Below are 25,026 nucleotides of genomic sequence, written 5' to 3' on the forward strand. Positions count from 1 at the left end.
GAGATCCCATGCTTCTAGTGTGTGATGAGCCAAACGCACGCACACACCGTGTACATGTATTTGAGGATTTTGCTACCTTTTTAGGCTAGGATAGAATCAAAGCAGTTGTCAATTGGATGGAAAGATAAAATTATCACTACTCACTCTAGCCACAAAATATTATTTTGAATCTCCATCTGATTTGACTGTGGAAGGCAAAGTTAATGAAACAATAGACTTGAATTTTCCCTGATTCACCTGAACCTAAAGAGTACCACCTCAAACTGTCTACCAGCAGATATTTAACCGCACCCACTGACCTCAATATGTTATATTCCCTACAAGGCCTATATAACAAAATTCAATTATTTAAAAAAATCCAAACAAATTTCTTCAATTAAGTTGCTTTTTTTTTGTTGCTCTCCTACAAAAAAAATTGCATTCCTAAACACTTAGAGCCAATGTAGTAGTACATTTGAATTAATATACTATTAGTGTAAACACAGCTCGCCCACAAGAGGGCGCAATAGCTAAACTCAATCCACCAACCAACCAAATACCACCAAAGCCCAAGTCTGGTACCATTTGTGGAGAGAGAAGCAAGTTAATGTTTTGAATCCAGTATGACTCATCTTCTGAACCTTCTTTCACCTGTCACATACATTCCAGCATGCACAATGTGCTGACATGATTTGAATTAGATTTTGCTAAGACTGGCTGGATTTAATGAGAAAGTTTTGAGTCCTAATATGAGGGAAGTGTTTTTCTATTATTCTCTTACTAGAAACCATGTACAGATTTATCTGTATACATGGAAGCATTGAAAATGTCTTAGGATTGATAATTGTTGTCATTGGGTGGGAAACTTCAAAGTCCTTCACTATGAGTGAGTCAATAGTATCATTACTGATGGAGTTGTAAAGGATTCTGCTGTGAGACTGGATCTACAGCAGGTGTTGAAAGAGCCAACTAAAGGAAAAAGCTTGCTTATCCTTCTCACCAACCTACCTGATAGATGAATTTCTTTATGCTATATGAGTAAAAATGACCATTAAATAGTACTTGCGGAGATGAAGGCCTGCCTTCACAATGTGAAAACCGACATTGTGTAGCACTACCATCATAGTGAATGAGATTGATTTTAAGTATATCTAGCAACTCAATTCTTGGCATCCATGAGGTGCTGTGAGCAATCAGCAGCAGCAGAATTGTACTCAAACACAATCTACAACCTCATGGCATGAAGTATCCTTCATTACTTTCTATTACTCAATCATTGCCACCCAGACAGGTTCAATGAAGGGTGGGTATGCCCTCAGCAGTCTTGACATATTAAGTTGTAAATGGTGGTGCACAATTAAACAACTAACAGGAAGAAAAGATGCCACAAATAGCCCCCCATCCACCCCACTCAACGATGGCGGAGCCAAATATATCAATACAAAATGCCAGCCTGAGTGATTTGCAAGTATCTTCAGGTAGTCATGCCAAATGGATGATCATTCTTGGCTTCCTCTTAAGTCTTAACCATCACCGATGATAAGCCAATCTTTTGCCAGTTCATTTCACTTCCCTTGATATCAAGAAACAATGGAAAGCACAGAATACTACAATAGCTATGGGCTCTCACAACACTCCGACAATAGTATTGAAGACTTGTGTCCCATAACTAGTCGTGCCCCTAGCCAAGCAATTTCAGTATAACTGCAGTACTGTAATTACCCAGTAAATTGCAATGACATGTCCTGTCCACAAAGCGCATGACCAGTCTGACCCAGCCAAATGCCACTCCATTAATCACACTCAATCATCAAGAAAATTATGAAAGGTGCCCTTGACAGTGGCAATCACTCGATAATAACCTGCTCACTGATGCCCAGTTTGAGTTCCACCAGACCCACTGAGCTCCTGACCTAATTACATCCTTGGTGGAAACATGGACAAAAGAGCTGAATTGTAGAGGGGATAACATCAAGGCTTCACTTGGACAAATATGGCATCCACGAGCTTGAGCTGAACAGGAGTCAACTGAACTTGGGGGAAATCACTCCACTGCCTGGAGTCACATCTAACATAAAAGAGAATGGATGTGGTTGTTGGAGGGCAATCAACTCATTTCCAGAACATTTTTGCAGGAATTCCTTAGGATAGTGTCCATGTTCAACCACCTTTTTAAAGGACGTTCCTTTCATCATAAGGTTGGAAGTGGGGATGTTTGCTGATGATCACACAATGTTCAGCACTATTCATGACTTCTCAAGTACTGAGCGGTCCACATCCATAGGCGACAAGAGCTTTTCTTTATTTACTGATGCTGACCAGTATTGATTGCCTGTGCATAGTTTCCCTTGAGAAGGTGGTAGTGAGCTGCCTTCTTGAACTGCTGCAGTCTATGTGCTGTAGGTAGACCCACAATTCCATAAGGGAGGGATTTTAACCCAACAACACTGAAAGAACAACAACATCTTTCCAAGTCAGGATGGTGAGTGGATTGGAATGGAACTGAATGTATCTGCTGCCCTTGTCTTTCTGGATGGAAATTATCTGGGTTTGGAAAGTACTGTCAAAGGATCTTTGATGAATTTCTGCAGTGCATCTTGTCGATAGTACACATTGCTGCTAGTGAGTGTTAATCATGGAGGAAATGGACGTTTATGGATATGGTGTTAATCAAACAGGCTGCTTTGTCTTGGGTATTAAGATTTGTTCTTTGTTCTTAAGTGTTACTGAAGTTGCGCTCTTCCAGACAACTGGGGAGTATTCCATCACATTCCTAATGTGCCTTTTACAAAGTGGTGAGGCTTTGGGGAGTCAGGGAGGTGAGGTACTCACTGCAGTATTCCTAGCCTCTTGTAGGACCTACTCTTGTAGCCAGTCCAATTATGTTTTTGGTCCATAGGAACCCCCAGGGTTGATAATGGGGGATGCAGTGATGGTAAAACCATTGAATGTCAAGGGACAGTGGTTAGATTGTCTCTTGTTGGAGATTGTCATTGCCTGGCATTTGTGTGGCATTAAACTTATTTGCCACTTTTCATACCAAACCTGGGGCATTGTCCAGGTAATGCTGCATCTGAATATGAACTTTTTCAGTATCTGAGGAGTTGTGAGTAGTGCTGAACATTGAGCAATCATCAGTGAGCAAACAAAAGAAAAATCACCTGTCCGTTGCTTCAGGGAAATACTGATCCCAAGCCAAAAGCCAAGAGTCAGAGAGGCGATAGAAGCCATGTACAAACTAGTGTTTAAAGAAAGTCTTAAAGGAAGACAATACTGCAGTGAGCAATTAAGGCTACAAGAACCTTTACTTCATCACACTAATCATTACTTATATTCCTTGTGGCAGTGTAGCTTTCAATACTGGCCATGTGGGTTTGCATTGCAGATGAGATTTATAAGTCAAATCTAGAACTGATAGTTCTTGTTGTCCAGCAACCAGTATCTGGTTAACATGGTGGCTAAAAGGTTGGAACGGTGGACTGGCACCGAATGAATGCATCATGATTGCTCTTAGGGTAGTAGGCAGGATTACAAGCACAGTTGTATATCAATTGTACATTTGATGAGTCACAATCTTTCTCATTATGGTGCAGCTCATGTAAAGCCAGAATGTGTGCAGTGCATGGCATTCAAGATCACGGGGAATAACGTAAGAACATAAGAAATAGAAACAGGAGTAGGCCCTTCAGCGCACTGAGTTCAATCTTCCAGTCAATGAGATCATGACTGATCGACTCTTTCAATGCTATTTTCCTGCATCATCCTGCTATCCTTTGATTTCTTTAATATGTAGAAATTTATTGATCTCTGTCTTGAACATACATGGCTGAATGATTGAACCTACACGGCAGAGAATTTCCAAAGCCTTGCCATACTCTGACTGAAAACGCTTCCTCCAATCTCAGTCTTAAATGATGTACCCTTATTCTGAGACTGCTTCCCCTGGTTCTAGGTCCTCCCAGTTGGAGGAAACATCTCTCCTGTCAGTCCTGTGAGAATTGTGTTTGTTTGAATGATGTCACTTCTCATTCTTCTAAACGCCAAAGAATAAAGGTCCATTTAATCTTTACAATCCCTCCATCCCAGTAATTAGTTTAGTGAATCGAGGTTACAGTCCCTCTAAAGCAAGTATATCTTGTCATAGGTAAGGAGATCAAACTAAATGCTCTAGGTCTTGTACTCCAAATGTAGTCTTACCAAAATTCCAAATAATTGTAGTACAACATTTTATTCCCACTAAAGTGCTGCCCTCTGACCCCTAAGTAAGGCACTGATCTGGGTTGCCATTTCTGACCAGGCAGACATTGTGCCTGGTCAGAACTATGCCATCTCTGTCAGTCATCCAGCAAGTGGATGACCCTCCTCTGCATCATCCCATCAACCAGGTCCTCCAGGTTACTGTTGGTGAACCTTGGTGCCAACTTAGCCTTGTCAACTATCACCAGTCATAGTGCTCTGGCATCTGCTCTTCAAGCTGGCAGAGCCAGAATGATACTGGTCTTATGGCAGATATCCAGTGAGTGGCAACTTCGGGGAACAGCATGTGTTAAGGTGGCACAGAGACACTCATCATTGGGTTGGCAATGGCAAATAAACTAGTGGATCTGGTAAGACACAGCAAGAAAACTTATTTTTGCGTTGAGTTTCACTCCACAAACTCAACACCATTCACATTTAAGCAGAAAAACATAAGATTCTGCTATCACTTCTAAGGTATGCAATCCAGATATTACGATATTTGATCAGTACCTATCCTGTTTAATGTAACGTGTGTGAACAGAGAAATGTAACGATACTATGCATTGAAATGTGCAACAAAGAATATTAGAGAAAGTGTTGCTAAACAGAATGCATTTCATTTGTATGTGAGAAATGTCATCCATGTTTCGGGTAAAAGATGTTTCATCAGACTGTTATCTACAAATTCTCATTTGTATGTTGTTCAGAATATAATGATAAAGCAGTGGAGATAAAGGCCTTGGAATCATTTAAGAAAGACGGTCCTGGGAGGGAGAAGGATGAACTGGATGAATGAACTTAAGACATTCTGTATTGTTATTTTTATCTGGGATTATGGAAAAGAAGGACGTAAAAGAGCCAAGAAAATCTTACAGCAATGACATGACAACAGCAAGAAGATAGTGGAAGTTGTTTGCTGAATCTGCATGTTAACTTTCTTCATTTCATGTATCATGACTCTGAACACAAACATTTCCTATTCTGTCACAATTTTAAAAAATCTGCTTTTATATTTTTCCTGTTAAAGAGGATAACTTCATACTACCCTAATATATCTTTCATATGTCACTTTATCGCCCAGTTAATCAACCAATCTATATTCATTTGTAACCCCTTTGTGTCTTCCTTGCATCTTATTTTTTGTATCATTGGTATGCTTGGATACATTATACTCACTCCCCTCAGCTATCATTGATACAGGCAGTAGACAGCTAAAACTCAAGCATTGGTCCTTGTAGTACTCAACTAATTACAACCTGCCTACCCATTTGTTACTTCTCTCTGTTTTCAGTTCATTGGCCAACCTAATTTATTATTCCCAACCTCATGAAGCCTACTTGTGTAAGTAATACTTAGCCGGCACTTTTTTGAATACGTTTTATAAATAAATTCGTATAAACTAGATCCATTGAGTGTCTGTTGTTCACCTTACTGGTTATATCCTCAAAAAAGTAGATCTATTAAATTTAATTTCTCTCTGATAAATCCATGTTAACTCTGCTAAATCATGTTATGAATTTTTGTGTGCATAATTGCCATGTCTTTAATAATAGATTTGAGCAATTTCCTTACTACTGAGGTTACTAACTGATCAGTAATTTCTGTTATGATCTCAGCTGATGGTAATAGTGAACAAGTCAGATCCCAAAGTGAAACATGGCTTAATAGACCATAAATTTCATTTTTGCTATTTGTTTACCATGGAAGTCAGTCACTGAACATCATCACAAGAGGTTGCCAGTACACTTTGAAAGATCTAGGTACAAAATCTTAGGTAAGAAGTAGAAAAATAACAATCTAATTTAAAAGTTCAACACTACATTTCTTCTTCTTTGTATAAAGTAGAAAAATGAAGAAATAAAGTTAAAAGTTCAGCATTACAGATCTTCCTTAGCTATAGGCCTGCAGACGTTCCACACTGGACTTTCCCCACCCTCCCCAAGAGGGCCCAATCTCTCCCCTATGCTGGGTTCAATCTCCCAGGGATAGTTTTGGAAAATTCAAATTAACTAGTCGTAGAGTTAGAGAGTCATACCAGCACAGGAACAGACCCTTCTGGACCAGTCCATGCTAAACAGAATCCCAAACTAAACTAGTCCCAACTGCCTGTTCCTGGCCCACATCCCTCCAAATCTTTCCTATTCATGTACTTATCTGAGTGTCTTTTAAACTTTGTAATTGTGTCCACACCCACCACTTCCTCAGGAAGTTCATTCCACATGTGAACCACCCTCTCTGTAAAAAACTTATATCCTTTTAAAATCCCTTTCCTCGCACCTTGAAAATGTGCCTGCTGGTTTGAAATCCCCCCAACCTAGGGAAAAGAGACCTACCATTAACCTTGTCTATACTCCTCTTGATTTTATAAACTTCTCTATAAGTTTACCTGTCAACCTCCTATGCTCAAGTATTGAAAGGTTTGCCAATTGCATAACTACTGCAATTTATTTTTTAAACTCACACAACACCAGGTTATAGTCCAATAGAGTCATAGAGATGTACAGCATGGAAACAGACCTTTCAGTCCAACTCGTCCATGCTGACCAGATATCCCAACCTAATCTAGTCACACTTGCCATCACCTGGCCCATATCCCTCCAAACTCTTGCTATTCATATACTCACCCAAATGCCTTTTAAATGTTGCAATTGTACTAGTCTCCATCACTTCTTCTGGCAGCTTATTCCATTCACGCACCATCCTCTGCGTGAAAATGTTGCCCCTTAGGTCTCTTTTATATCTTTCCCCTCTCATTCTAAACTTATGCCCACTAGTTCTGGACTCCCCCACCATGTGGAAAAGACTTTGTCTATTTATCCTATCCATGCCCCTCATGATTTTATAAACCTCTATAAGGTCACTCCTCAGCCTCTGATGCTCCAGGGAAAACAACCCCAGCCTGTTCAGCCTCTCCCTGCAGCTCAAATCCTCCAACCCTGGCAGCGTCCCTGTAAATCTTTTCTGAACCCCTTCAAGTTTCACAACATCCTTCCGATAGGAAGGAGACCAGAATTGCACACAATGTTCTAAATGTGGCCTAACCAATGTGCTGTACAGCTGCAACATGACCTCCCAACTCCTGTACTCAATGCTCTGACCAGTAAAGGAAAGCATACCAAACGCCTTTTTCACTATCCTATCTACCTGCGACTCTACTTTCAAGGAGCTATGAACCTGCACTCCAAGGTCTCTTTGTTCAGCAACACTCCCTAGGACCTTACCATTAAGTGTAAAAGTCCAGCTAAGATTTGCTTTTCCAAAATGCAACACCTTGCATTTATCAAAATTAAAATCCATCTGCCACTCCTCAGCCCATTGGCCCATCTGGATCAAGATCCTGTTGTAATCTGAGGTAACCTTCGCTGTCCACTACACCTCCAATTTTGGCGTATCATTTATATAAATGACGAAAAGTAGTGGACCCAGCACCGATCCCTGTGGCACTCCACTGGTCACAGGCCTCCAGTCTGAAAAACAATCCTCCACCACCAATCCATTCAATCTGATAGGTAGAAGGTCTTCTACCTTCGAGCCAGTTCTGTATCCAAATAGCTAGGTCCTCCTGTATTCCATGAGATCTAACCTTGCCAACCAGTCCCCCATGGGGAACCTTGTCAAATGCCTTAAAAACATCCATATAGATCATGTCTACCACTCTGCCCTCATCAATCTTCTTTGTTACTTCTTCAAAAAACTCAATCAAGTTCATGAGACATGATTTCCCATGCACAAAGCCATGTTGACTATCCCTACTCATTCCCTGCCTTTCCAAATACGTGTACATCCTGTCCCTCAGAATACCCTCCGACAACTTGTCCACCACCGATGTCAGGCTCACCGATCTATAGTTCCCTGGCTTGTCCTTACCACCTTTCCTAAATAGTGGCACCACGTTAGCCAACCTCAGTCTTCTGGCACTTCACCTGTGACTATCCATGATGCAAATTTTTCAGCAAGAGGCCCAGCAATCACTTCCCCACCTTCCCAAAGAGTTCTAGGGTACACCTTACTGTTTGCCTTTGCTGTTTGAATCCATGTATTGCTGGACATTGGAGTGTGTCTGGGAAAATTAACAAACAGTAAAATTCACAACTAAATGTCACCATCTAGTTCCCTACATTCTATATCTTCCATGTCCTTCTTCAGTAAACACTGATGCAACATACTTGTTTAGTATCTCTCCCATCTCCTGCAGCTCCACACAAAGGCCACCTTGCTGATCTTTGAGGGTCCCTATTCTCTCCCAATTACTCTTTTGTCCTGAATGTATTTATAAAATCCTTTGGATCCTCCTTAACCCTGTTTGCCAACCTATCTCCTGTCCCCTTTTTGCCCTCCTGATTTCCCTCTTCAGTATACTCCTACTGCCTTTATACTCTTCAAAGGATTCACTCAATCTATCCTGTCTATACCTGACATATGCCTGCTTCGTTTTCTTAACCAAATCCTCAATGTCTTTAGTCATTCAGCATTCCCTACCCCTACAAGCCTTTCCTTTCACCCTAACAGGACTATACTGTCTCTGGACTCTCGTTATTTCATTTCTGAAGGCTTCCCATTTTCCAGCCTTCCCTTTACCTGCGAACATCTGCCCCAATCAGCTTTCGAAAGTTCTTGCCTGTCAAAATTAACCTTCCTCCAATTTAGAATTTCAACTTTTTAAATCCTTTTCCATCATTATTTTAAAACTAATAGAATGATGGTGTTGTGTGACTTGTCCACCCCAGTCCAACACCTGCACATCCAATCATGGCCATTTATTTTAACCTAGTTTCCAAATAACTGGAACAGGAGAGGACTGAATGTTGAAACTTCAAGTTCATATTATAACTGACCCTCAAACTAAAGGCACGTGCTAGGAAAGCTGATATTAAAAAAAAAGAGAAAAAAAACGTAGAGGTCCTCAGTTGGTCAATCAGCTTTATTGGAGAGAAGCAGGACCTGCAACAGACTAAGTGCGACTACAAACATTCCCCATTTGTCTGTGTATGGCTGTTTATAAGTATCGTGGGATGGGAGTGCAAGTTTGGAATGAGTCCTGCCTCAGGCTCCTGAGTCAGAGAGACCTGACCAATTTTATCCACCTCCTCCTCTCCCCTCTCTCTATTATCTTTCTATGTAGAATGGCTATAGAGGCGGAGCGTCTGCTGTTTATGTACTGTCCGGGGATTCGTTTCCTCTGGAACTGATTGATTTTGATAGTTCCATTTATTCTGGCAACAGGCAGACAGCGGGCGACGACACGCACGTTTACACTTGGAATTTTTGTATGTTTACAGAGAAAACTCGCTCCCGGGCTGTGACTGTAGATCGGTGCAGCCCCTGGTTAAAAAGTCAGGCCAAAAAAAACAACACATTATATAAAACCATCGGGTGCAGACCACACTGATCGGGAAAACAAGTGCACGCAGCTAGCTGGCTGGCAGCGAAGGGGAGGGGGAATGGACGGCGAGGCGACAGAGCTGAAGCAGACGGTGGAGATGGGCGAAGTGGCTGAGCTGCAGCTCGAGGAGCCCGAGGGCAGCGCCCCCGAGTTACCGTCACAGGCGGCCTCCACTCCGGGAGCACAGTCCGGCTCCCCCGTGCCTGAAGGCGGCTTCGGCTGGATCGTGGTTTTCGCCACCACCTGGTGCAACGGCTCCATTTTCGGCATCCAGAACTCGTTCGGCATTCTCTACGTGATGCTCCTGAATGAGTTGCAGGCTCTTAGCGACTCGAGCATCCAGTTTAAAACTGGTGAGTGCCAATTGTCCAGGTCGTCAGCGACTGACACTGCGCCTGTCCAACTTGCAAAAAATCCGCCCAACTCGCAAAGTTGCTGCATCCAGACGCTGTCTGTTTGATATAAAACGTGATTAGCACGTTATATGTATGTTGTTTGATTTATTATTGTCATGTGTAAGCATAAATTCTACAAGAGAGACGGTTTGCACCTTAATAGGTTAGGAACCAGCATTCTGGCAGGGAGGTTTGCTACTGCAACACAGCTACGTATAAACTAAGTGGGGGAGGAAACTGGATGTTTAAGAAGGAAATTGAAGGGAAAGTTAAAACAAGAGAAGTCAAGAAAGACAACTGTATCAATGAGGCAGAAAACTCAGAAAGGGACCATGCTGTAAGGTTGAGTGAAATAGGAGTTGATGGGAAGGGTGAGGGCAGTAACAAATTAAAAATACTATACATGAAAGCACGAAGCATTAGACATAAGATGGATGAACTTGAGGCTCTTTTGGAAATTGGCAGATACGATATTGTGGGGATAACTGAGATGTGGCTTCAAGTGGACAGGGCCTGGGAAATGAATATTCAAGGCTACACGCGCTATCGTAAGGACAGACTGACGGGCAGAGGGGGTGGGGTGGCCATGTTGGTAAGGGAGGATATTCAGTCCCTTGCGCGGGGGGGACCTAGAATCAGGGGATGCAGAGTCAGTGTGGATAGAGCTGAGAAATTCTAAGGGTAAAAAGACCCTCTTGGGAGTTATCTACAGGCCCCCAAACAGTAGTCTGGATGTCAGATGTAAGTTGAATCAGGAGCTGAAATTGGCCTGTCGCAAAGATGTTACTGCAGTTGTCATGGGGGATTCCAACATGCAGGTAGACTGGGAGAATCAGGATGGTATTGGACCTCAAGAAAGAGTCTTTGTGGAGTGCCTCAGAGATGGATTCTTAGAACAGCTGGTGCTGGAGCCGACCAGGGAGAAGGCAATTCTGGATCTGGTATTGTGCAACGAACCAGAATTGGTCAGGGACCTTGAAGTGAAGGAGCCATTGGGAAGTAGTGACCATAATACAATAAGCTTCAATCTGCAATTTGAGAGGGAGAGGGTACAATCGGAAGTGACAGTACTTCTGTTGAATGAAGGGAACTATGGAGCTATGAGGGAGGAGCTGGCCAAAGTTCAATCTTAGCATGGATGACAGTGGAGGAACAATGGCGGATATTTCTGTGTATAATGCAGAAGTTGCAGGATCAGTTCATTCCAAAAGGGAAGAAAGATCCTCGTAGGAGGCATGGGTGACCGTGGCTGACGAGGGAAGTTAAGAAACATGTAAAGTTAAAAGAGAAAAAGTATAACATAACAAAGATACATAACAAAGATAAGTGGGAAAACGGAAGACTGGGAAGCTTTTAAAGAACAACAGAGGATTACTAAGAATGAAATACGCAGAGAAACAATGAGGTACGAAGGTAAACTGGCCAATAATATAAAGGAGGTTAGTAAAAGCTTTTTTAGGTATGTGAAAGGGAAAAAAATGGTTAAGACTAAAATTGGGCCTTTGAAGACAGAAACAGGGGAATATATTACGGGGAACAAAGAAATGGCAGAAGAATTAAATGGGTACTTCAGATCTGTGTTCACTGGGGAAGACACAAGCAATCTCCCTGAGGTAACAGTGGCTGAAGGACCTGAACTTAAGGGAATTTATATTTGCCAGGAATTGGTGTTGGAGAGACTGTTAGGTCTGAAGGTTGATAAGTCCCAGGGGCCTGATGGTCTACATCCCAGGGTACTGAAGGAGTTGGCTCCAGAAATCATGGATGCGTTGGTGATTATTTTCCAGAGTTCGATAGATTCGGGATCAGTTCCTGCAGATTGGAGGGTGGCTAATGTTATACCACTTTTTAAGAAAGGTGGGAGAGAGAGCAGGAAATTATGGACCAGTTAGTCTGACCTCAGTGGTGGGAAAGATGCTGGAGTCTATTATAAAGGATGAAATTACGACACATCTGGATAGTAGTAACAGGATAGGTCAGAGTCAGCATGGATTTATGAAGAGGAAATCATGCTTGACTAATCTTCTGGAATATTTTGAAGATGTAACTCTGAAGATGGACGAGGGAGATCCAGTAGATGTGGTGTACCTGGACTTTCAGAAAGCTTTTGATAAAGTCCCACATAGTAGGTTAGTGAGCAAAATTAGGGCGCATGGTATTGGGGGCAAAGTACTAACTTGGATTGAAAGTTGGTTGGCTGTTAGGAAACAAAGAGTAGTGATAAACTGCTCCATTTCGGAATAGCAGGCAGTGACCAGTGGGGTATTGCATAGATCAGTACTAGGACCGCAGCTTTTTACAATATATGTTAATGATATAGAAGACGGTATTAGCAATAACATTAGCAAATTTGCTGATGATACAAAGCTGGGTGGCAGAGTGAAATGTGATGAGGATGTTAGGAGGTTACAGGGTGACCTGGACAAGTTAGGTGAGTGGTCAGATGCATGGCAGATGCAGTTTAATGTGGATAAATGTATGGTTATCCACTTTGGTGGCAAGAACAGGAAGGCAGATTACTACCTAAATGGAATCAATTTAGGTAAAGGAGCAGTACAGAGAGATCTGGGTGTTCTTGTACACCAGTCAATGAAGATAAGCATACAGGTACAGCAGGTAGTGAAGAAGGCTAATAGCACGCTGGCCTTCATAACAAGGGGGGTTGAGTATAGAAGCAAAGAGGTTCTTCTGCAGCTGTACAGGGCCCTGGTGAGACCACACCTGGAGTACTGTGTGCAGTTCTGGTCTCCAAATTTGAGGAAAGACATTCTGGCTATTGAGGGAGTGCAGCGTAGGTTCACGAGGTCAATTCCTGGAATGGCGGGATTACCTTACACTGAAAGACTGGAGCAACTGGGCTTGTATACCCTTGAGTTTAGAAGACTGAAAGGGGATCTGATTGAGACATATAAAATTATTAAAGGTTTGGACACTCTGACGGCAGGAAACATGTTTCCGCTGATGGGCGAGTGCCGAACCAGAGGACACAACTTAAAAATACGGGGTAGACCATTTAGGACAGAGATGAGGAGAAACTTCTTCATCCAGAGAGTGGTGGCTGTGTGGAATGCTCTTCCCTAGAGGGCAGTGGAGGCACAGTCTCTGGATTCATTTAAGAAAGAGTTGGATAGAGCTCTCAAGGATAGTGGAATCAAGGGTTATGGAGATAAGGCAAGAACAGGATACTGATTAAGGATGATCAGCTATGATCATATTGAATGGTGGTGCAGGCTGGAAGGGCAGAATGGCCTACTCCTGCACCTATTGTCTATTGTGTATCGAGATACAGTGAAAAGTATTGGCTTGTGTGCTGTCCAGACCATTCATACCAAAGTGCACCATGGTAACAGAGCAGAATGCAGAATATAGTGTCACGGCTGCAGAGAAAGATCAATTCTAATATATAAGAGGACTGTTCGTAAGGCTAATAACAAGGGGAAGAGGCTGTGTGTCATATGTTATATGAAAAGTGTATGCTACATTTAGCAGAAAGAATGACGCTTGCTGCAAGTCAATGGAGCTTTGTTTGTGCCTCCTTGTTGGGAGTTATATCAAAGCTTAGCACTTAAACCAAACCAGAATCTTTTCGGAAATAATTTTAGAAGTAATAGATTTTCCCAAGCAAGATAATGAGAGAAAATGCAGGGAATACTCAGTAAGTCAAGCAGCGTTTGGAGGGAGATGCGGATGTCCTAGCTGCAGTGACGGGTTTCTGGTTGGACTTCATGTTTCCAGCACTTGCTTTAACTGAGATGAGTGACTGAACTGTGCAGCATTTGAGCAAGTGAAACATTCCCCACAGATGCTGCCAAATCTGCTGATTTCTCCAACATAAAAGATCTCTGGCAAACTTGAAGTGAATCAGAGAGACAGCTCTTGGTTGGAATCATGCCCAGCAGAAACAAAAGTAGTTGCACTGGTTGAGATCAGTCACTTCAGTTCCAGGACATCTCTGCAGGAGCACCTCAGGCTAAATAGTTTCCTAATCAAACTGTTCAGAGATGCAATTCTGCACCTTTGGAGCAGATGGAACTTGAAAGTGGGCTTTCTGGCTCAGAGGTAGGGACACTGCCATTGTGTTACAAGAGCCACAAGCTCCTCTTAGAACCTCCAACCTTTGGAATCAATCTGTTGAGAAATGTTATTACACACCTTTGAAGCAGATGGGACTGGAGCCCAAGTCTCCTGGTCCAGAGGTTGGGGACAGTACCTCTGCACCACAAGAGCCCTGATCCTCCTCCTCTGCCCTATCTGCTCCCAGGAGGACCTGTTCCACCACAGAACACACCAGATGGCCTCCTTCTTTACAGACCGCAAGTTCCCTTCCCATGTGGTTAAAGATGCCCTCCAACGCATCTCGTCCACATCCCGCACCTCCGTCCTCAGACCCCACCCCTCCAACCATAACAAGGACAGAACGCCCATGGTGCTCACCTTCCACCCTACCAGCCTTCGCATAAACCAAATCATCCGCCGACATTTCCGCCACCTCCAAAAAGACCCCACCACCAGGGATATATTTTCCTCCCCACCCCTTTCCGCCTTCCGCAAAGACCTTACCCTCTGTGACTACCTGGTCAGGTCCACTCCCCCCTACAACCCACCCTCCCATCCTGGCACCTTCCCCTGCCACCACAGGAACTGTAAAACCTGCTCCCACACCACCTCCCTCACCTCTATCCAAGGCCCTAAAGGAGCCTTCCACATCCATCAAAGTTTTACCTGCACATCCACTAATATCATTTATTGTATCCATTGCTCCCGATGCGGTCTCCTCTACATTGGGGAGACTGGACGCCTCCTAGCAGAGTGCTTTAGGGAACATCTCCGGGACACCCGCACCAATCAACCACACCGCCCCATGGCCCAACATTTCAACTCCCCCTCCCACTCTGCTGAGGACATGGAGGTCCTAGGCCTCCTTCACCGCCGCTCCCTCACCACCAGACGCCTGGAGGAACTACGCCTCATCTTCCGCCTCGAAACACTTCAACCCCAGGGCATCAATGTGGACTTCAACAGTTTCCTCATTTCCCCTTCCCCATCTCACCCTAGTTCCAAACTTCCAGCTCAGCACTGTCCCCATGACTTGTCCGGACTTGTCCTACCTGCCTATCTCCTTTTCCACCTATCCACTCCATTCTCTCCTCCCTGACCTATCACCTTCATCCCCTCCCCCACTCACCTATTGTACTCTATGCTACTTTCTCCCCACCCCCACCCTCCTCTAGCTTATCTCTCCACACTTCAGGCTCTCTGCCTTTATTCCTGATTTTCCTCCCCAGGCAAAAGCCAAAGGGCTGTAGATGCTGGAAACCAGATTCTGGATTAGTGGTGCTGGAAGAGCACAGCAGTTCAGGCAGCATCCGAGGAGCAGCCTGAAACGTCGATTTCACTGCTCCTTGGATGCTGCCTGAACTGCTGTGCTCTTCCAGCACCACTAATCCAGAATCTGGTTTCCAGCATCTACAGTCGTTGTTTTTACCTAGGTGATGTCCTAGACCCAGTCATGATTAGCTGCTTCACCAATGAGCTTCTTTCATCATAAGGTTGCTGGGGAGGGGGAATGTTCTCTGATGATTGTAGTTCTCTATGGGATGCTGGCAGATTTGAGTTCCTCCAGTACTTGCTGTTTTTTTATTGTAGTTGGTATACAGTGGTACTTTGATATGATTTAATGCCACTTTTAGTAGGTTTAAAACAAAATGCTGTTATTCTTGTAAAGCTTGATTTTTCTTTCAGTTAAGCCTCCACTAACAATGAAGTAACTTTCAAGTCATGAGGGTTTTGTGCTAGACGTTTGAAGTGATTTCTGAATAATCCCATGTATTCAAGCTTGAAGTGAATGGATGTCAATGAAAAGAAACCATAATCTATTTTAGATTGATTTAACTCACCTATTTCAGTGAAAGGCTCCCTAATTACAATGATATCAACTATCAAAATGAGGGGAAAACTTCCCTCTTACATTGATGTGCTGTAATTCTATGTTCAAAGTTACTGTTTGCTGTGTGCAGCAATTCTTTGCTGCAGTTTAACACTTAAAATTTATTTCCAGATTAGCTGGAGATCTCTTCTGATCTTAATTCACATTAAAGAAACAGGGAAAAATAACCATCTGTGTTCTTGTATAGACAGACTCACGATGTTTCAATAATACATCTGAAGTAAATTTATTCAATTTGCCAAACTAAATAGGTGAAATTTAGTTAGGTAAAAACAATGACTGCAGATGCTGGAAACCAGAGTCTAGGTTAGAATGGTGCTGGAAAAGCACAGCAGTTCAGGCAGCATCCGAGGAGCAGTAAAATCGACGTTTGGGGCAAAAGCCCTTTGGTTTCTGAAGAGTGTGACTGCTCTTCATAACCCCCGAAGGATATGAGTGTACCTTAAATTTTAGGGAGTATTAGCCCCTTTACCTGAAGCATGGCACAAACACTATGTACATAATGCTGTCATAGAAAACCATTTTGGCAACTTTTAAAATTCATTCATGGGATGTGGGCATCACTGACTGGGCCAGCATTTAAAATTGCCCTTGAGAAGGTGGAGGTGAGCTACCTTCTTGAATTGCTATAATCTACCTGATATAGGTAAACCCATATGCTGGGCTTTTGGGAGGGTGTTCCAAAGTTTTGACCCCACGAGGCTGAAGGAATGGCAATATAATTCCAAGTCAGGATGGTGAATGGCTTAGAGGGACCTTGCAGGTGGTGATGTTCCCAAGTATCTGCTGCCCTTGTCCTTCTAGATGGTAGAGATTGCAAATTTTGAAAGTACTGTCTAAGAAGCCTGGGTAAATGGTTGCAGTGCATCTTGTAGATGGTACACATTGCTACCACTGTGCATTTGTGCTGGTGGCAGTGAATGTTGATGCTGTTGGGTGAGTGCCAATTAAGTAGACTGCTGTGTCCTGGGTAGTGTTGAATTTCATGTGTGTTGCTGGAGTTGTACTTATCCAGGCAAGTGGAGGCTATCCCATCAGGTTCCAGACTTGTGCTTTGTAGATCTTGGACAGGCTTTGCAGAATCAGGAGGTGAGTTACTTGCTGCAGTATTCCTAGTGTCTGACCTGCTTTTTTTAGTCACAGTGTTTATATGACTGATCCAGGTCAGATGTTGACAGTGTACAATTCAATAATGGTGATGTCATTGAATTTTAAGGTGGGGAGCATGCTTGAATTTTCTCTTGTTGGATATGGTCACTGCCTGGTGTTTGTGTGGCATAAATGTTACATGGCACTTATCAGCCCAAGCCCAAACATTGTCAAGGTCTTGCTGAATTTGGATATAGACTGTTCAGAATCTGAGGAGTCGTGAATGGTGCTGAAGAGCACCGAGTCTAATTTTTCTACCAGCTACATAATCTTTCAAGATCTATGCGGGGCATTGACTTCCAGAACCAGAAGTCAAATTCTATAATTGTCGTGACGATGGTGATTGCCACATGTAGAACATTAGAGCAGCTGCGCACATGTGCAGCTTAGTGGGAATGTTGGTCCTGAACATTGCGCAATCATTATCAACTGTCCACGCCTCTGATCTTATAATGGAGAGGATCTCTTTAATGAAGCATCTGACAATGGCTGGGCCAGTGACACTACACCGGGGAATCCCTGAGGAGATGTCCTGGAGCTGAGATGATTGCATTGAATTATTGTCACATGTAGTGAGGCACAATCTTTGTCTTTGGCTTTGTCTTCCCCACCCATAGCCATCTTCCTTTGTGCGAGGTATGACTCCTACCTGATTCCCATTGACTTTAGTTTTGCTAGGACTTCTTGATGACATCATGGGTGCCCTTGGCCCAGTGTGCCAAGGGCAGCCACTCTCACTCATTTGAATATTTTCCAGTCTTCAGGCTTAGTCAGTCCCAAACAACTAAATGTTAAATGAGTATATAATGCTGATCAATAACATGCATTGTAAGTGGATGTTCTAAGTGTTTAACTGTACGCGGTGCATGTTAACTGTGCAAAACCAGGCTTTTACTTTTCTTAATAACATAAAGAAAACATAAAGAAATTAGATCCAACTGGAAAAACTTGAGAGCTGTAAAAATATGTTAGATGTGCATGTGTCTCCAGAGTTATAGATTGCAACCCCCTGGGTTGTAGGGATGTGTTGTTCATGCGTAGAAGCACCACTATCCTTCACCACTTGGTTTTATAGAGTAGAACAACAACTTAATGTTAAATTTAATTGCTGTAATGGATTCAGTCGTGAAGACATAGCAATGCTTCTTTGACTTGTTCCATGTTTTATCTGCAACTGTGTAGAATTGAATAATGGTATCAAAAAATGTTTTAATCATAGTTTTGCAATTTAGTTGACTAATATTGCTTTAAAGTCATCTTGCTCATTGGAATAGTCTTCATCTCAGACTACATTATCTGTTGGAGGAAAACCTATATTTGCCTTATCAAATGAACATCATATTTAAAGAAGACTAGAGTCACTCTCCTCACTTCATGGCCTCGAACAAAGAAAGAACAAAGAAAATTACAGCACAGGAACAGGCCCTTCGGCCCTCCCAGCCTGCGTTGATCGAGATCCTCTATCTAAACCTGCTGTCTATTTTATAAGGATCTGTATCCCTTTGCTCCCTGCCGATTCAAGTGTCTGTCTAGATCCATCTTAAATGACACTATCGTTCCGCCTTTTCCCTCTCACTTGAACTCGTGACCCCTAGTAATTGAGTTCCGCACTCCGGGAAAAAGCTTCTTGCTCTCCACCCTGTCATGATTTTGTTGACCTCAATCAGGTCCCCTCGAACCTCTGTCTTTCTAATGAAAATAATCCTAATCTATTCAGCCTCTCTTCATAGCTAGTGTCCTCCATACCAAGCAATATCCTGGTGAACCTCCTATGCACACTCTCCAAAGTATTCACATCCTTTAGGTAATGTGGTGACCAGAACTGTGTGCAGTATTCCAAATGTGGTTGAACCAAAGTCCTATACAACTGTAACATGACCTGCCACCTCTTGTCCTCAATATCCCTTCCAATGAAGGTAAGCATGCTGTATGCCTTCTTGACCACTTTACTGACCTGCATTGCCAACTTCAGGGAACAATGGATCTGAATGCCCAGATCTCTCTACATCAATTTTCCTCAGGACTTCTCCGTTTACTGTATATTTTGTTCTCGAATTGGATTTTCCAAAATGCATCACTCACATTTGCCTGGATTGAACTCCATCTGCCATTTCTCTGTCCATCTCTCCAAACTATCTATATTCTGCTGTACTCTCTGACAGTCCCCTTCACTACCCGTTACTCCACCAATATTAGTGTCATCTGCACAGTTGCTAATCAGGCAACCGATACCTTCCTCCAAATCCTTTAAATATATCACAAATAAAAGTGGTCCCAGCACGGATCCCTATGGAACATCATTGATCACAGACCTCCATTTTGAGAAATTCCCTTCCATTACAACTCTCTGTTTCCTGTTGCCCAGCCAGTTCTTTATTCATCTAGCTAGAACACCCTGGACCCCTAGAACACCCTGGACTTCACCTTCAACATCAACCTACCATGGGGAACCTTATCAAATGCCTTACTAAAGTCCATGTATATGACATCTACAGCTCTTCCTTCATCAATTCCTCAAAGAATTCGATTAGGGTTGTAAGACATGACCTTCCCCGCACAAAGCAAGTTGTTGGAGCGAATCCTGAGGGACAGGATGTACATGTATTTGGAAAGGCAAGGACTGACTAGGAATAGTCAACATTGCTTTATGCATGGGAAATCATGTCTCACCAACTTAATTGAGTTTTTTGAAGAGGTAACAAAGAGGATTGATGAGGGCAGAGCGGTAGATGTGATCTAAATGGACTTCAGTAAGGCATTTGACAAGGTTCCCCATGGGAGACTAGTGAGCAAGGTTAGATCTCATGGAATACAAAGAATACTTGCCATTTGGATACAGAACTGGCTCAAAGGTAGAAGACAGAGGGTGGTGGTGGAGGATTATTTTTCAGACTGGAGGCCTGTGACCAGTGGAGTGCCACAAAGATCAGTGCTGGGTCCACTACTTTTCTTCATTTATATAAAAGATTTGGATAGGAGAATAAGAGGTATAGTTAGTAAGTTTGCTGATGACACCAAAATTGGAGGTGTAGTGGACAGCAAAGGAGATTACCTCAGATTACATCGGGATCAGGACCAGATGGGCCAATGGGCTGAGAAGTGGCAGATGGAGTTTAATTTAGATAAATGTGAGGTGCTGCATTTTGAGAAAGCAAATCTTAGCAGGACTTATACACTTAATGGTAAGGTCCTAGGGAGAGTTGCTGAGAAAAGAGACTTTGGAGTGCAGTTCATAGTTCCTTGAAAGTGGAGTCGCAGGTAGATAGGATAGTGAAGAAGGCGTTTGGTATGCTTTCCTTTATTGGTCAGAGTATTGAGTACAGGAGTTGGGAGGTCATGTTGTGGCTGTACAGGACATTGGTTAGGCCACAGTTGGAATATTGCGTGCAATTCTGGTCTCCTTCCTATCGGAAAGATGTTGTGAAACTTGAAAGGGTTCAGAAAAGATTTACAAGGATGTTGCCAAGGTTGTAGGATTTGAGCTATGGGGAGAGGCTGAATAGGCTGGGGCTGTTTTCCCTGGAGCATCAGAGGCTGAGAGGTGACCTTATAGAGGTTTATAAAATCATGAGGGGCATGGATAGGATTAGTGGACAAAGTCTTTTCCACATGGTGGGGGAGTCCAGAACTAGAGAGCATTGGTTTAGGGTGAGAGGGGAAAGATATAAAAGAGACCTAAGGGGCAACATTTTCATGTAGAGGGTAGTACATGTCTGGAATGAGCTGCCAGAGGAAGTGGTGGAGGCTAGTACAATTGCAACATTTAAAAGACGTCTGGATGGGTATATGAATAGGAAGGGTTTGGAGGGACATGGGCCGGTTGCTGGCAGGTGGGACAAGATTGGGTTGAGATATCTGGTCAGCATGGACGAGTTGGACTGAAGGGTCTGTTTCTGTGCAACTCTCCCTAGGACCTTACCATTAAGTGTATAAGTCCTGCTAAGATTTGCTTTCTCAAAATGCAGCACCTCACATTTATCTAAATTAAACTCCATCTGCCACTTCTCAGCCCATTGGCCCATCTGGTCCTGATCCCGATGTAATCTGAGGTAATCTCCTTTGCTGTCCACTACACCTCCAATTTTGGTGTCATCAGCAAACTTACTAACTATACCTCTTATTCTCCTATCCAAATCTTTTATATAAATGAAGAAAAGTAGTGGACCCAGCACTGATCTTTGTGGCACTCCACTGGTCACAGGCCTCCAGTCTGAAAAATAATCCTCCACCACCACCCTCTGTCTTCTACCTTTGAGCCAGTTCTGTATCCAAATGGCAAGTATTCTTTGTATTCCATGAGATCTAACCTTGCTCACTAGTCTCCCATGGGGAACCTTGTCAAATGCCTTACTGAAGTCCATTTAGATCACATCTACCGCTCTGCCCTCATCAATCCTCTTTGTTACCTCTTCAAAAAACTCAATTAAGTTGGTGAGACATGATTTCCCATGCATAAAGCAATGTTGACTATTCCTAGTCAGTCCTTGCCTTTCCAAATACATGTACATCCTGTCCCTCAGGATTCGCTCCAACAACTTGCTTTGTGCGGGGAAGGTCATGTCTTACAACCCTAATCGAATTCTTTGAGGAATTGATGAAGGAAGAGCTGTATTTCTCTATGACTCTATGACTCTAAACCATGCTGCCTATTACTGATAAGTCCATTTTCTTCCAAATGAGAATAGATCCTATCCCTCAGTATCTTCTCCAGCAGCTTCCCTACCACTGACACCAAATTCACCAGTCTATAATTACCTGGAGTGTCCCTGCTACCCTTCTTAAACAACGGGACAACATTAGCAATTTTCCAGTCCTCTGGGACCTCCCCAGTTTTCAAGGATGCTGCAAAGATATCTGTTAAAGCCCCAGCTATTTCCTCTCTCGCTTCCCTCAGTAACCTGGGATAGATCCCATCCAGACCTGGGGACTTGTCTACCTTAATGCCTTTTAGAATACGCAAAACTTCCTCCCTCCTTATGCCAACTTGACCTAGAGTACTCAAAGATCTATCCCTAACCTCAACATCTGTCATGTCCCTTTCCTTGGTGAATACTGATGCACCCATTTTCTCATGCACCCATACTGACCCATTTTCTCTGACGCCACGCATAACTTCCCTCCTTTGTCCTTGAGTGGGCCATCCCTTTCTCTAGTTTCCCTCTTGCTCTTTATGTAAGAAAAAAAGGCTTTGGGATTTTCCTTAGCCTTGTTTGCTAAAGATATTTCATGACCACTTTTAGCCCTCTTAATTCCTCATTTCAGATTGGTCCTACGTTCCTGATATTCTTCCAAAGCTTTGTCTGTCTTCAGTCGACTATACATAATGCATACATCTTTTTTCCTCTTAGCTAGTCTCACAATTTCACCTGTCATCCATGGTTCCCTAACCTTGCCATTTCAATCCCTCATTTTCACAGGAACATACCTCTCCTGAACTCTAATCAACCTCACTTTAAAAGCTTCCCATATAATGAATGTGGATTTCTCTTCAAACACTGCTTCCTATCTACATTCCCCAGCTCCAGCTGAATTTTGGTATAGTTGGCCTCCCCCAGTTTACCATTCTTCCTTTAGGACCACTCTTGTCTTTGTCGATCAGTATTCTAAAACTTACGGAATTGTGATCATTATTCCCAAAGTAATCCCCTACTGAAACATCAACCACCTGGCCAGGATCATTCCCCAACACCAGGTCCAATATGGTCCTGAGGGACCACCAGTCTCTCAGCATTCATCATCTGCTCACTGCCTCCTCTTCCCCTTCGTCACACTGACTTCATTATCTAGTTCCTTACAGACTTTAGTTATTGCTTCCTTACTGTCCTGTAACCTCATTTGGTTCCCAACTCCCTACTACATTAGTTTAAACCCCCCATAACAGCATTAGAAAAAGCGCCCCCAAGGACATTGGTTCCAGTCTGGACCAGGTGTAGACCATTCAATTTGTAATAGTCCCACCTTCCCCACAACTGGTCCCAATGTCCCAAAAATCTGAACCTCTCCCTCCGGCAACATCTCTCAAGCCACACATTCATCCTGCTTATTCTACCACACGTTCATCCTGCTTATTATATCATTCCTACTCTGACTAACACATGGCATTGGTAGCAATCCTGAGATTACTACGTCTGAGGTTAACTTGGCTCCTAACCCCCTAAATTCTGCGGACCTCATCCTGTTTATTACCTATATACTTGGTGCCAATATGTACCACGACAACTGGCTGTTCACCCTGCCCCTTTAAGAATGTTCTGCAGCCGATCTAAGACATCCTGACCTGTTCACCTGGGAGACAATGTACCATTTAGCAGTCTTGTTTTCGACCACAGAACCACCTATCGACTCCCCTTACAGTTGAATCCCTATGACTATAGCCTTTCCACTCTTTTTCCTGTCCTTCTGAATAGCAAAGCCAACCACGGTGCCATCAACCTGGCTATTGCTGCCTTCTCCTGGTGAGCCAACTCCCCCAACAGTAGTCAAAATGCACACCTTTTTTGGAGGGAGATGACCGCAGGGCACACCTGCACTGCCTTCTTACTCTTTCCCTGCTTTTTGGTCACCCATTCCCTTTCTCCCTCAGCAATCCTAATCTCCAATTCACGAAACGTGCTATCCATGACCCCCTCAGCATTGCGTAAGCTCCATAGAGTCCACCCGCAGCTCCATAGCCATCATGCATTGAACAAGAGCTGCAACTGGACACACTTCCTGTACGTGAAGGAGCCAGGGACATCAACTATGTCCCTGCTCCCACATTGAGCAAGAGGAGCATTACCTTTATTAAATGTAACTTAAACAGATTATTTGGTTACCCTTGGGCAATGGTCTGTGTGGAGTTTGCATATTCACTCCATGGCTGGCTGGGTTTTCTTCGGGTGCTCTGGTTTCCTCCCACAGTCCAAAGATGTGCAGGTTAAGTGGATTGGCCATGCTAAATTGTCCTGTAGTGTCCAAGGGATGTGTAGGCTCGTGAATTAGCCATGGGAAATGTGGGGTGGTGGGGTGGGTCTGAGTGGGATGCTCATAGGAGGGTTGGTGTGGACTCAGTGGGCCGAGTGGTATGCTTCCATGCTGTAGGGTCTCTGATTTCTATGAATTGTTTTTGAGGGCCTGTTTGTGTGCAAATTTGCTGCTGTATTTCTTTACATTACAAACATTTCAATAGTTGGGTGCTGCAAAGAATAGTGCTTGGGTTTCAGTTATCCATAATTTCAATAAAAGGATAAATTGTAATGTGTACAGGTTTGCTGAAGATATGAAGCGGGGGGCAAAATGAGAAGGAAGCAAAGGTGCACAGTGGACTGAAATGAGAGACAGAGTTAGAATTAATGTAAAATGATATGGTATCATTAAAAATACAAAGAAATTGTATTTGATTTGCTGTGCTTTTGAGTATATTTAGAAAGCATGGTTGATTAAGCTTAGAGAGCACAAGTACATTTAACTGAATGGGAATGTGATGCTTTTGTATAACTGAGACCTGACTTTAAAAAAAGGAGCTTAAAAATGTGTTGCTGGAAAAGCGCAGCAGGTCAGGCAGTATCAAAGGAACAGGAGAATCGACGTTAGGAGGTCTAGATGTTTGATATTCTAGGGCACATAATAGTCAAGAAAGGTAGGAAAGGGAAAAATGTCTAGGGAGTAACATTTTGGTTAAGCAAGATGTTATATTGTGGAAAAACATTAAATATTTTTGAGGGACCAAGGACAGAATTGTTCTGGTTAGAGAACAGTAATGGAGCCATTATGGTGCTGTATTTTTATAATACACTGAGCAATGAGAAGGAAGTAGAGAAACAGATTTGCAAAGAAACTATTTAGTACTGTAGAGTTTTGATAGTGGGAGATCTTAACTATCTCAATCAATAATAAAGGGGCAGTAATTATACATAGGACAAAGATGGGGATGCAATTCTGAAATGGTTACAAGA

The 25,026-nt window shown here is 43.0% G+C and overlaps 1 protein-coding gene across 1 annotated transcript in view; it reads left to right on the top strand.

Annotated features, from left to right (window-relative positions):
* Window positions 1–9,415: 9,415 nt before the first annotated feature.
* Window positions 9,416–25,026, top strand: part of slc16a2 (solute carrier family 16 member 2) — a 95,015-nt gene continuing 79,404 nt past the window's right edge. Inside the window, exon 1 of the mRNA XM_043705006.2 lies at window positions 9,416–9,954. Coding sequence (XP_043560941.2) covers window positions 9,660–9,954 — 295 coding nt within the window. The 5' untranslated portion in view covers window positions 9,416–9,659. The remainder of the gene's footprint in view (window positions 9,955–25,026) is intronic.

This window comes from Chiloscyllium plagiosum, unplaced genomic scaffold (assembly GCF_037043375.1).
Source record: "Chiloscyllium plagiosum isolate Xiang-an unplaced genomic scaffold, Cpla_swu_hap1 HiC_scaffold_11, whole genome shotgun sequence".
Lineage (NCBI taxonomy): Eukaryota > Metazoa > Chordata > Chondrichthyes > Orectolobiformes > Hemiscylliidae > Chiloscyllium > Chiloscyllium plagiosum.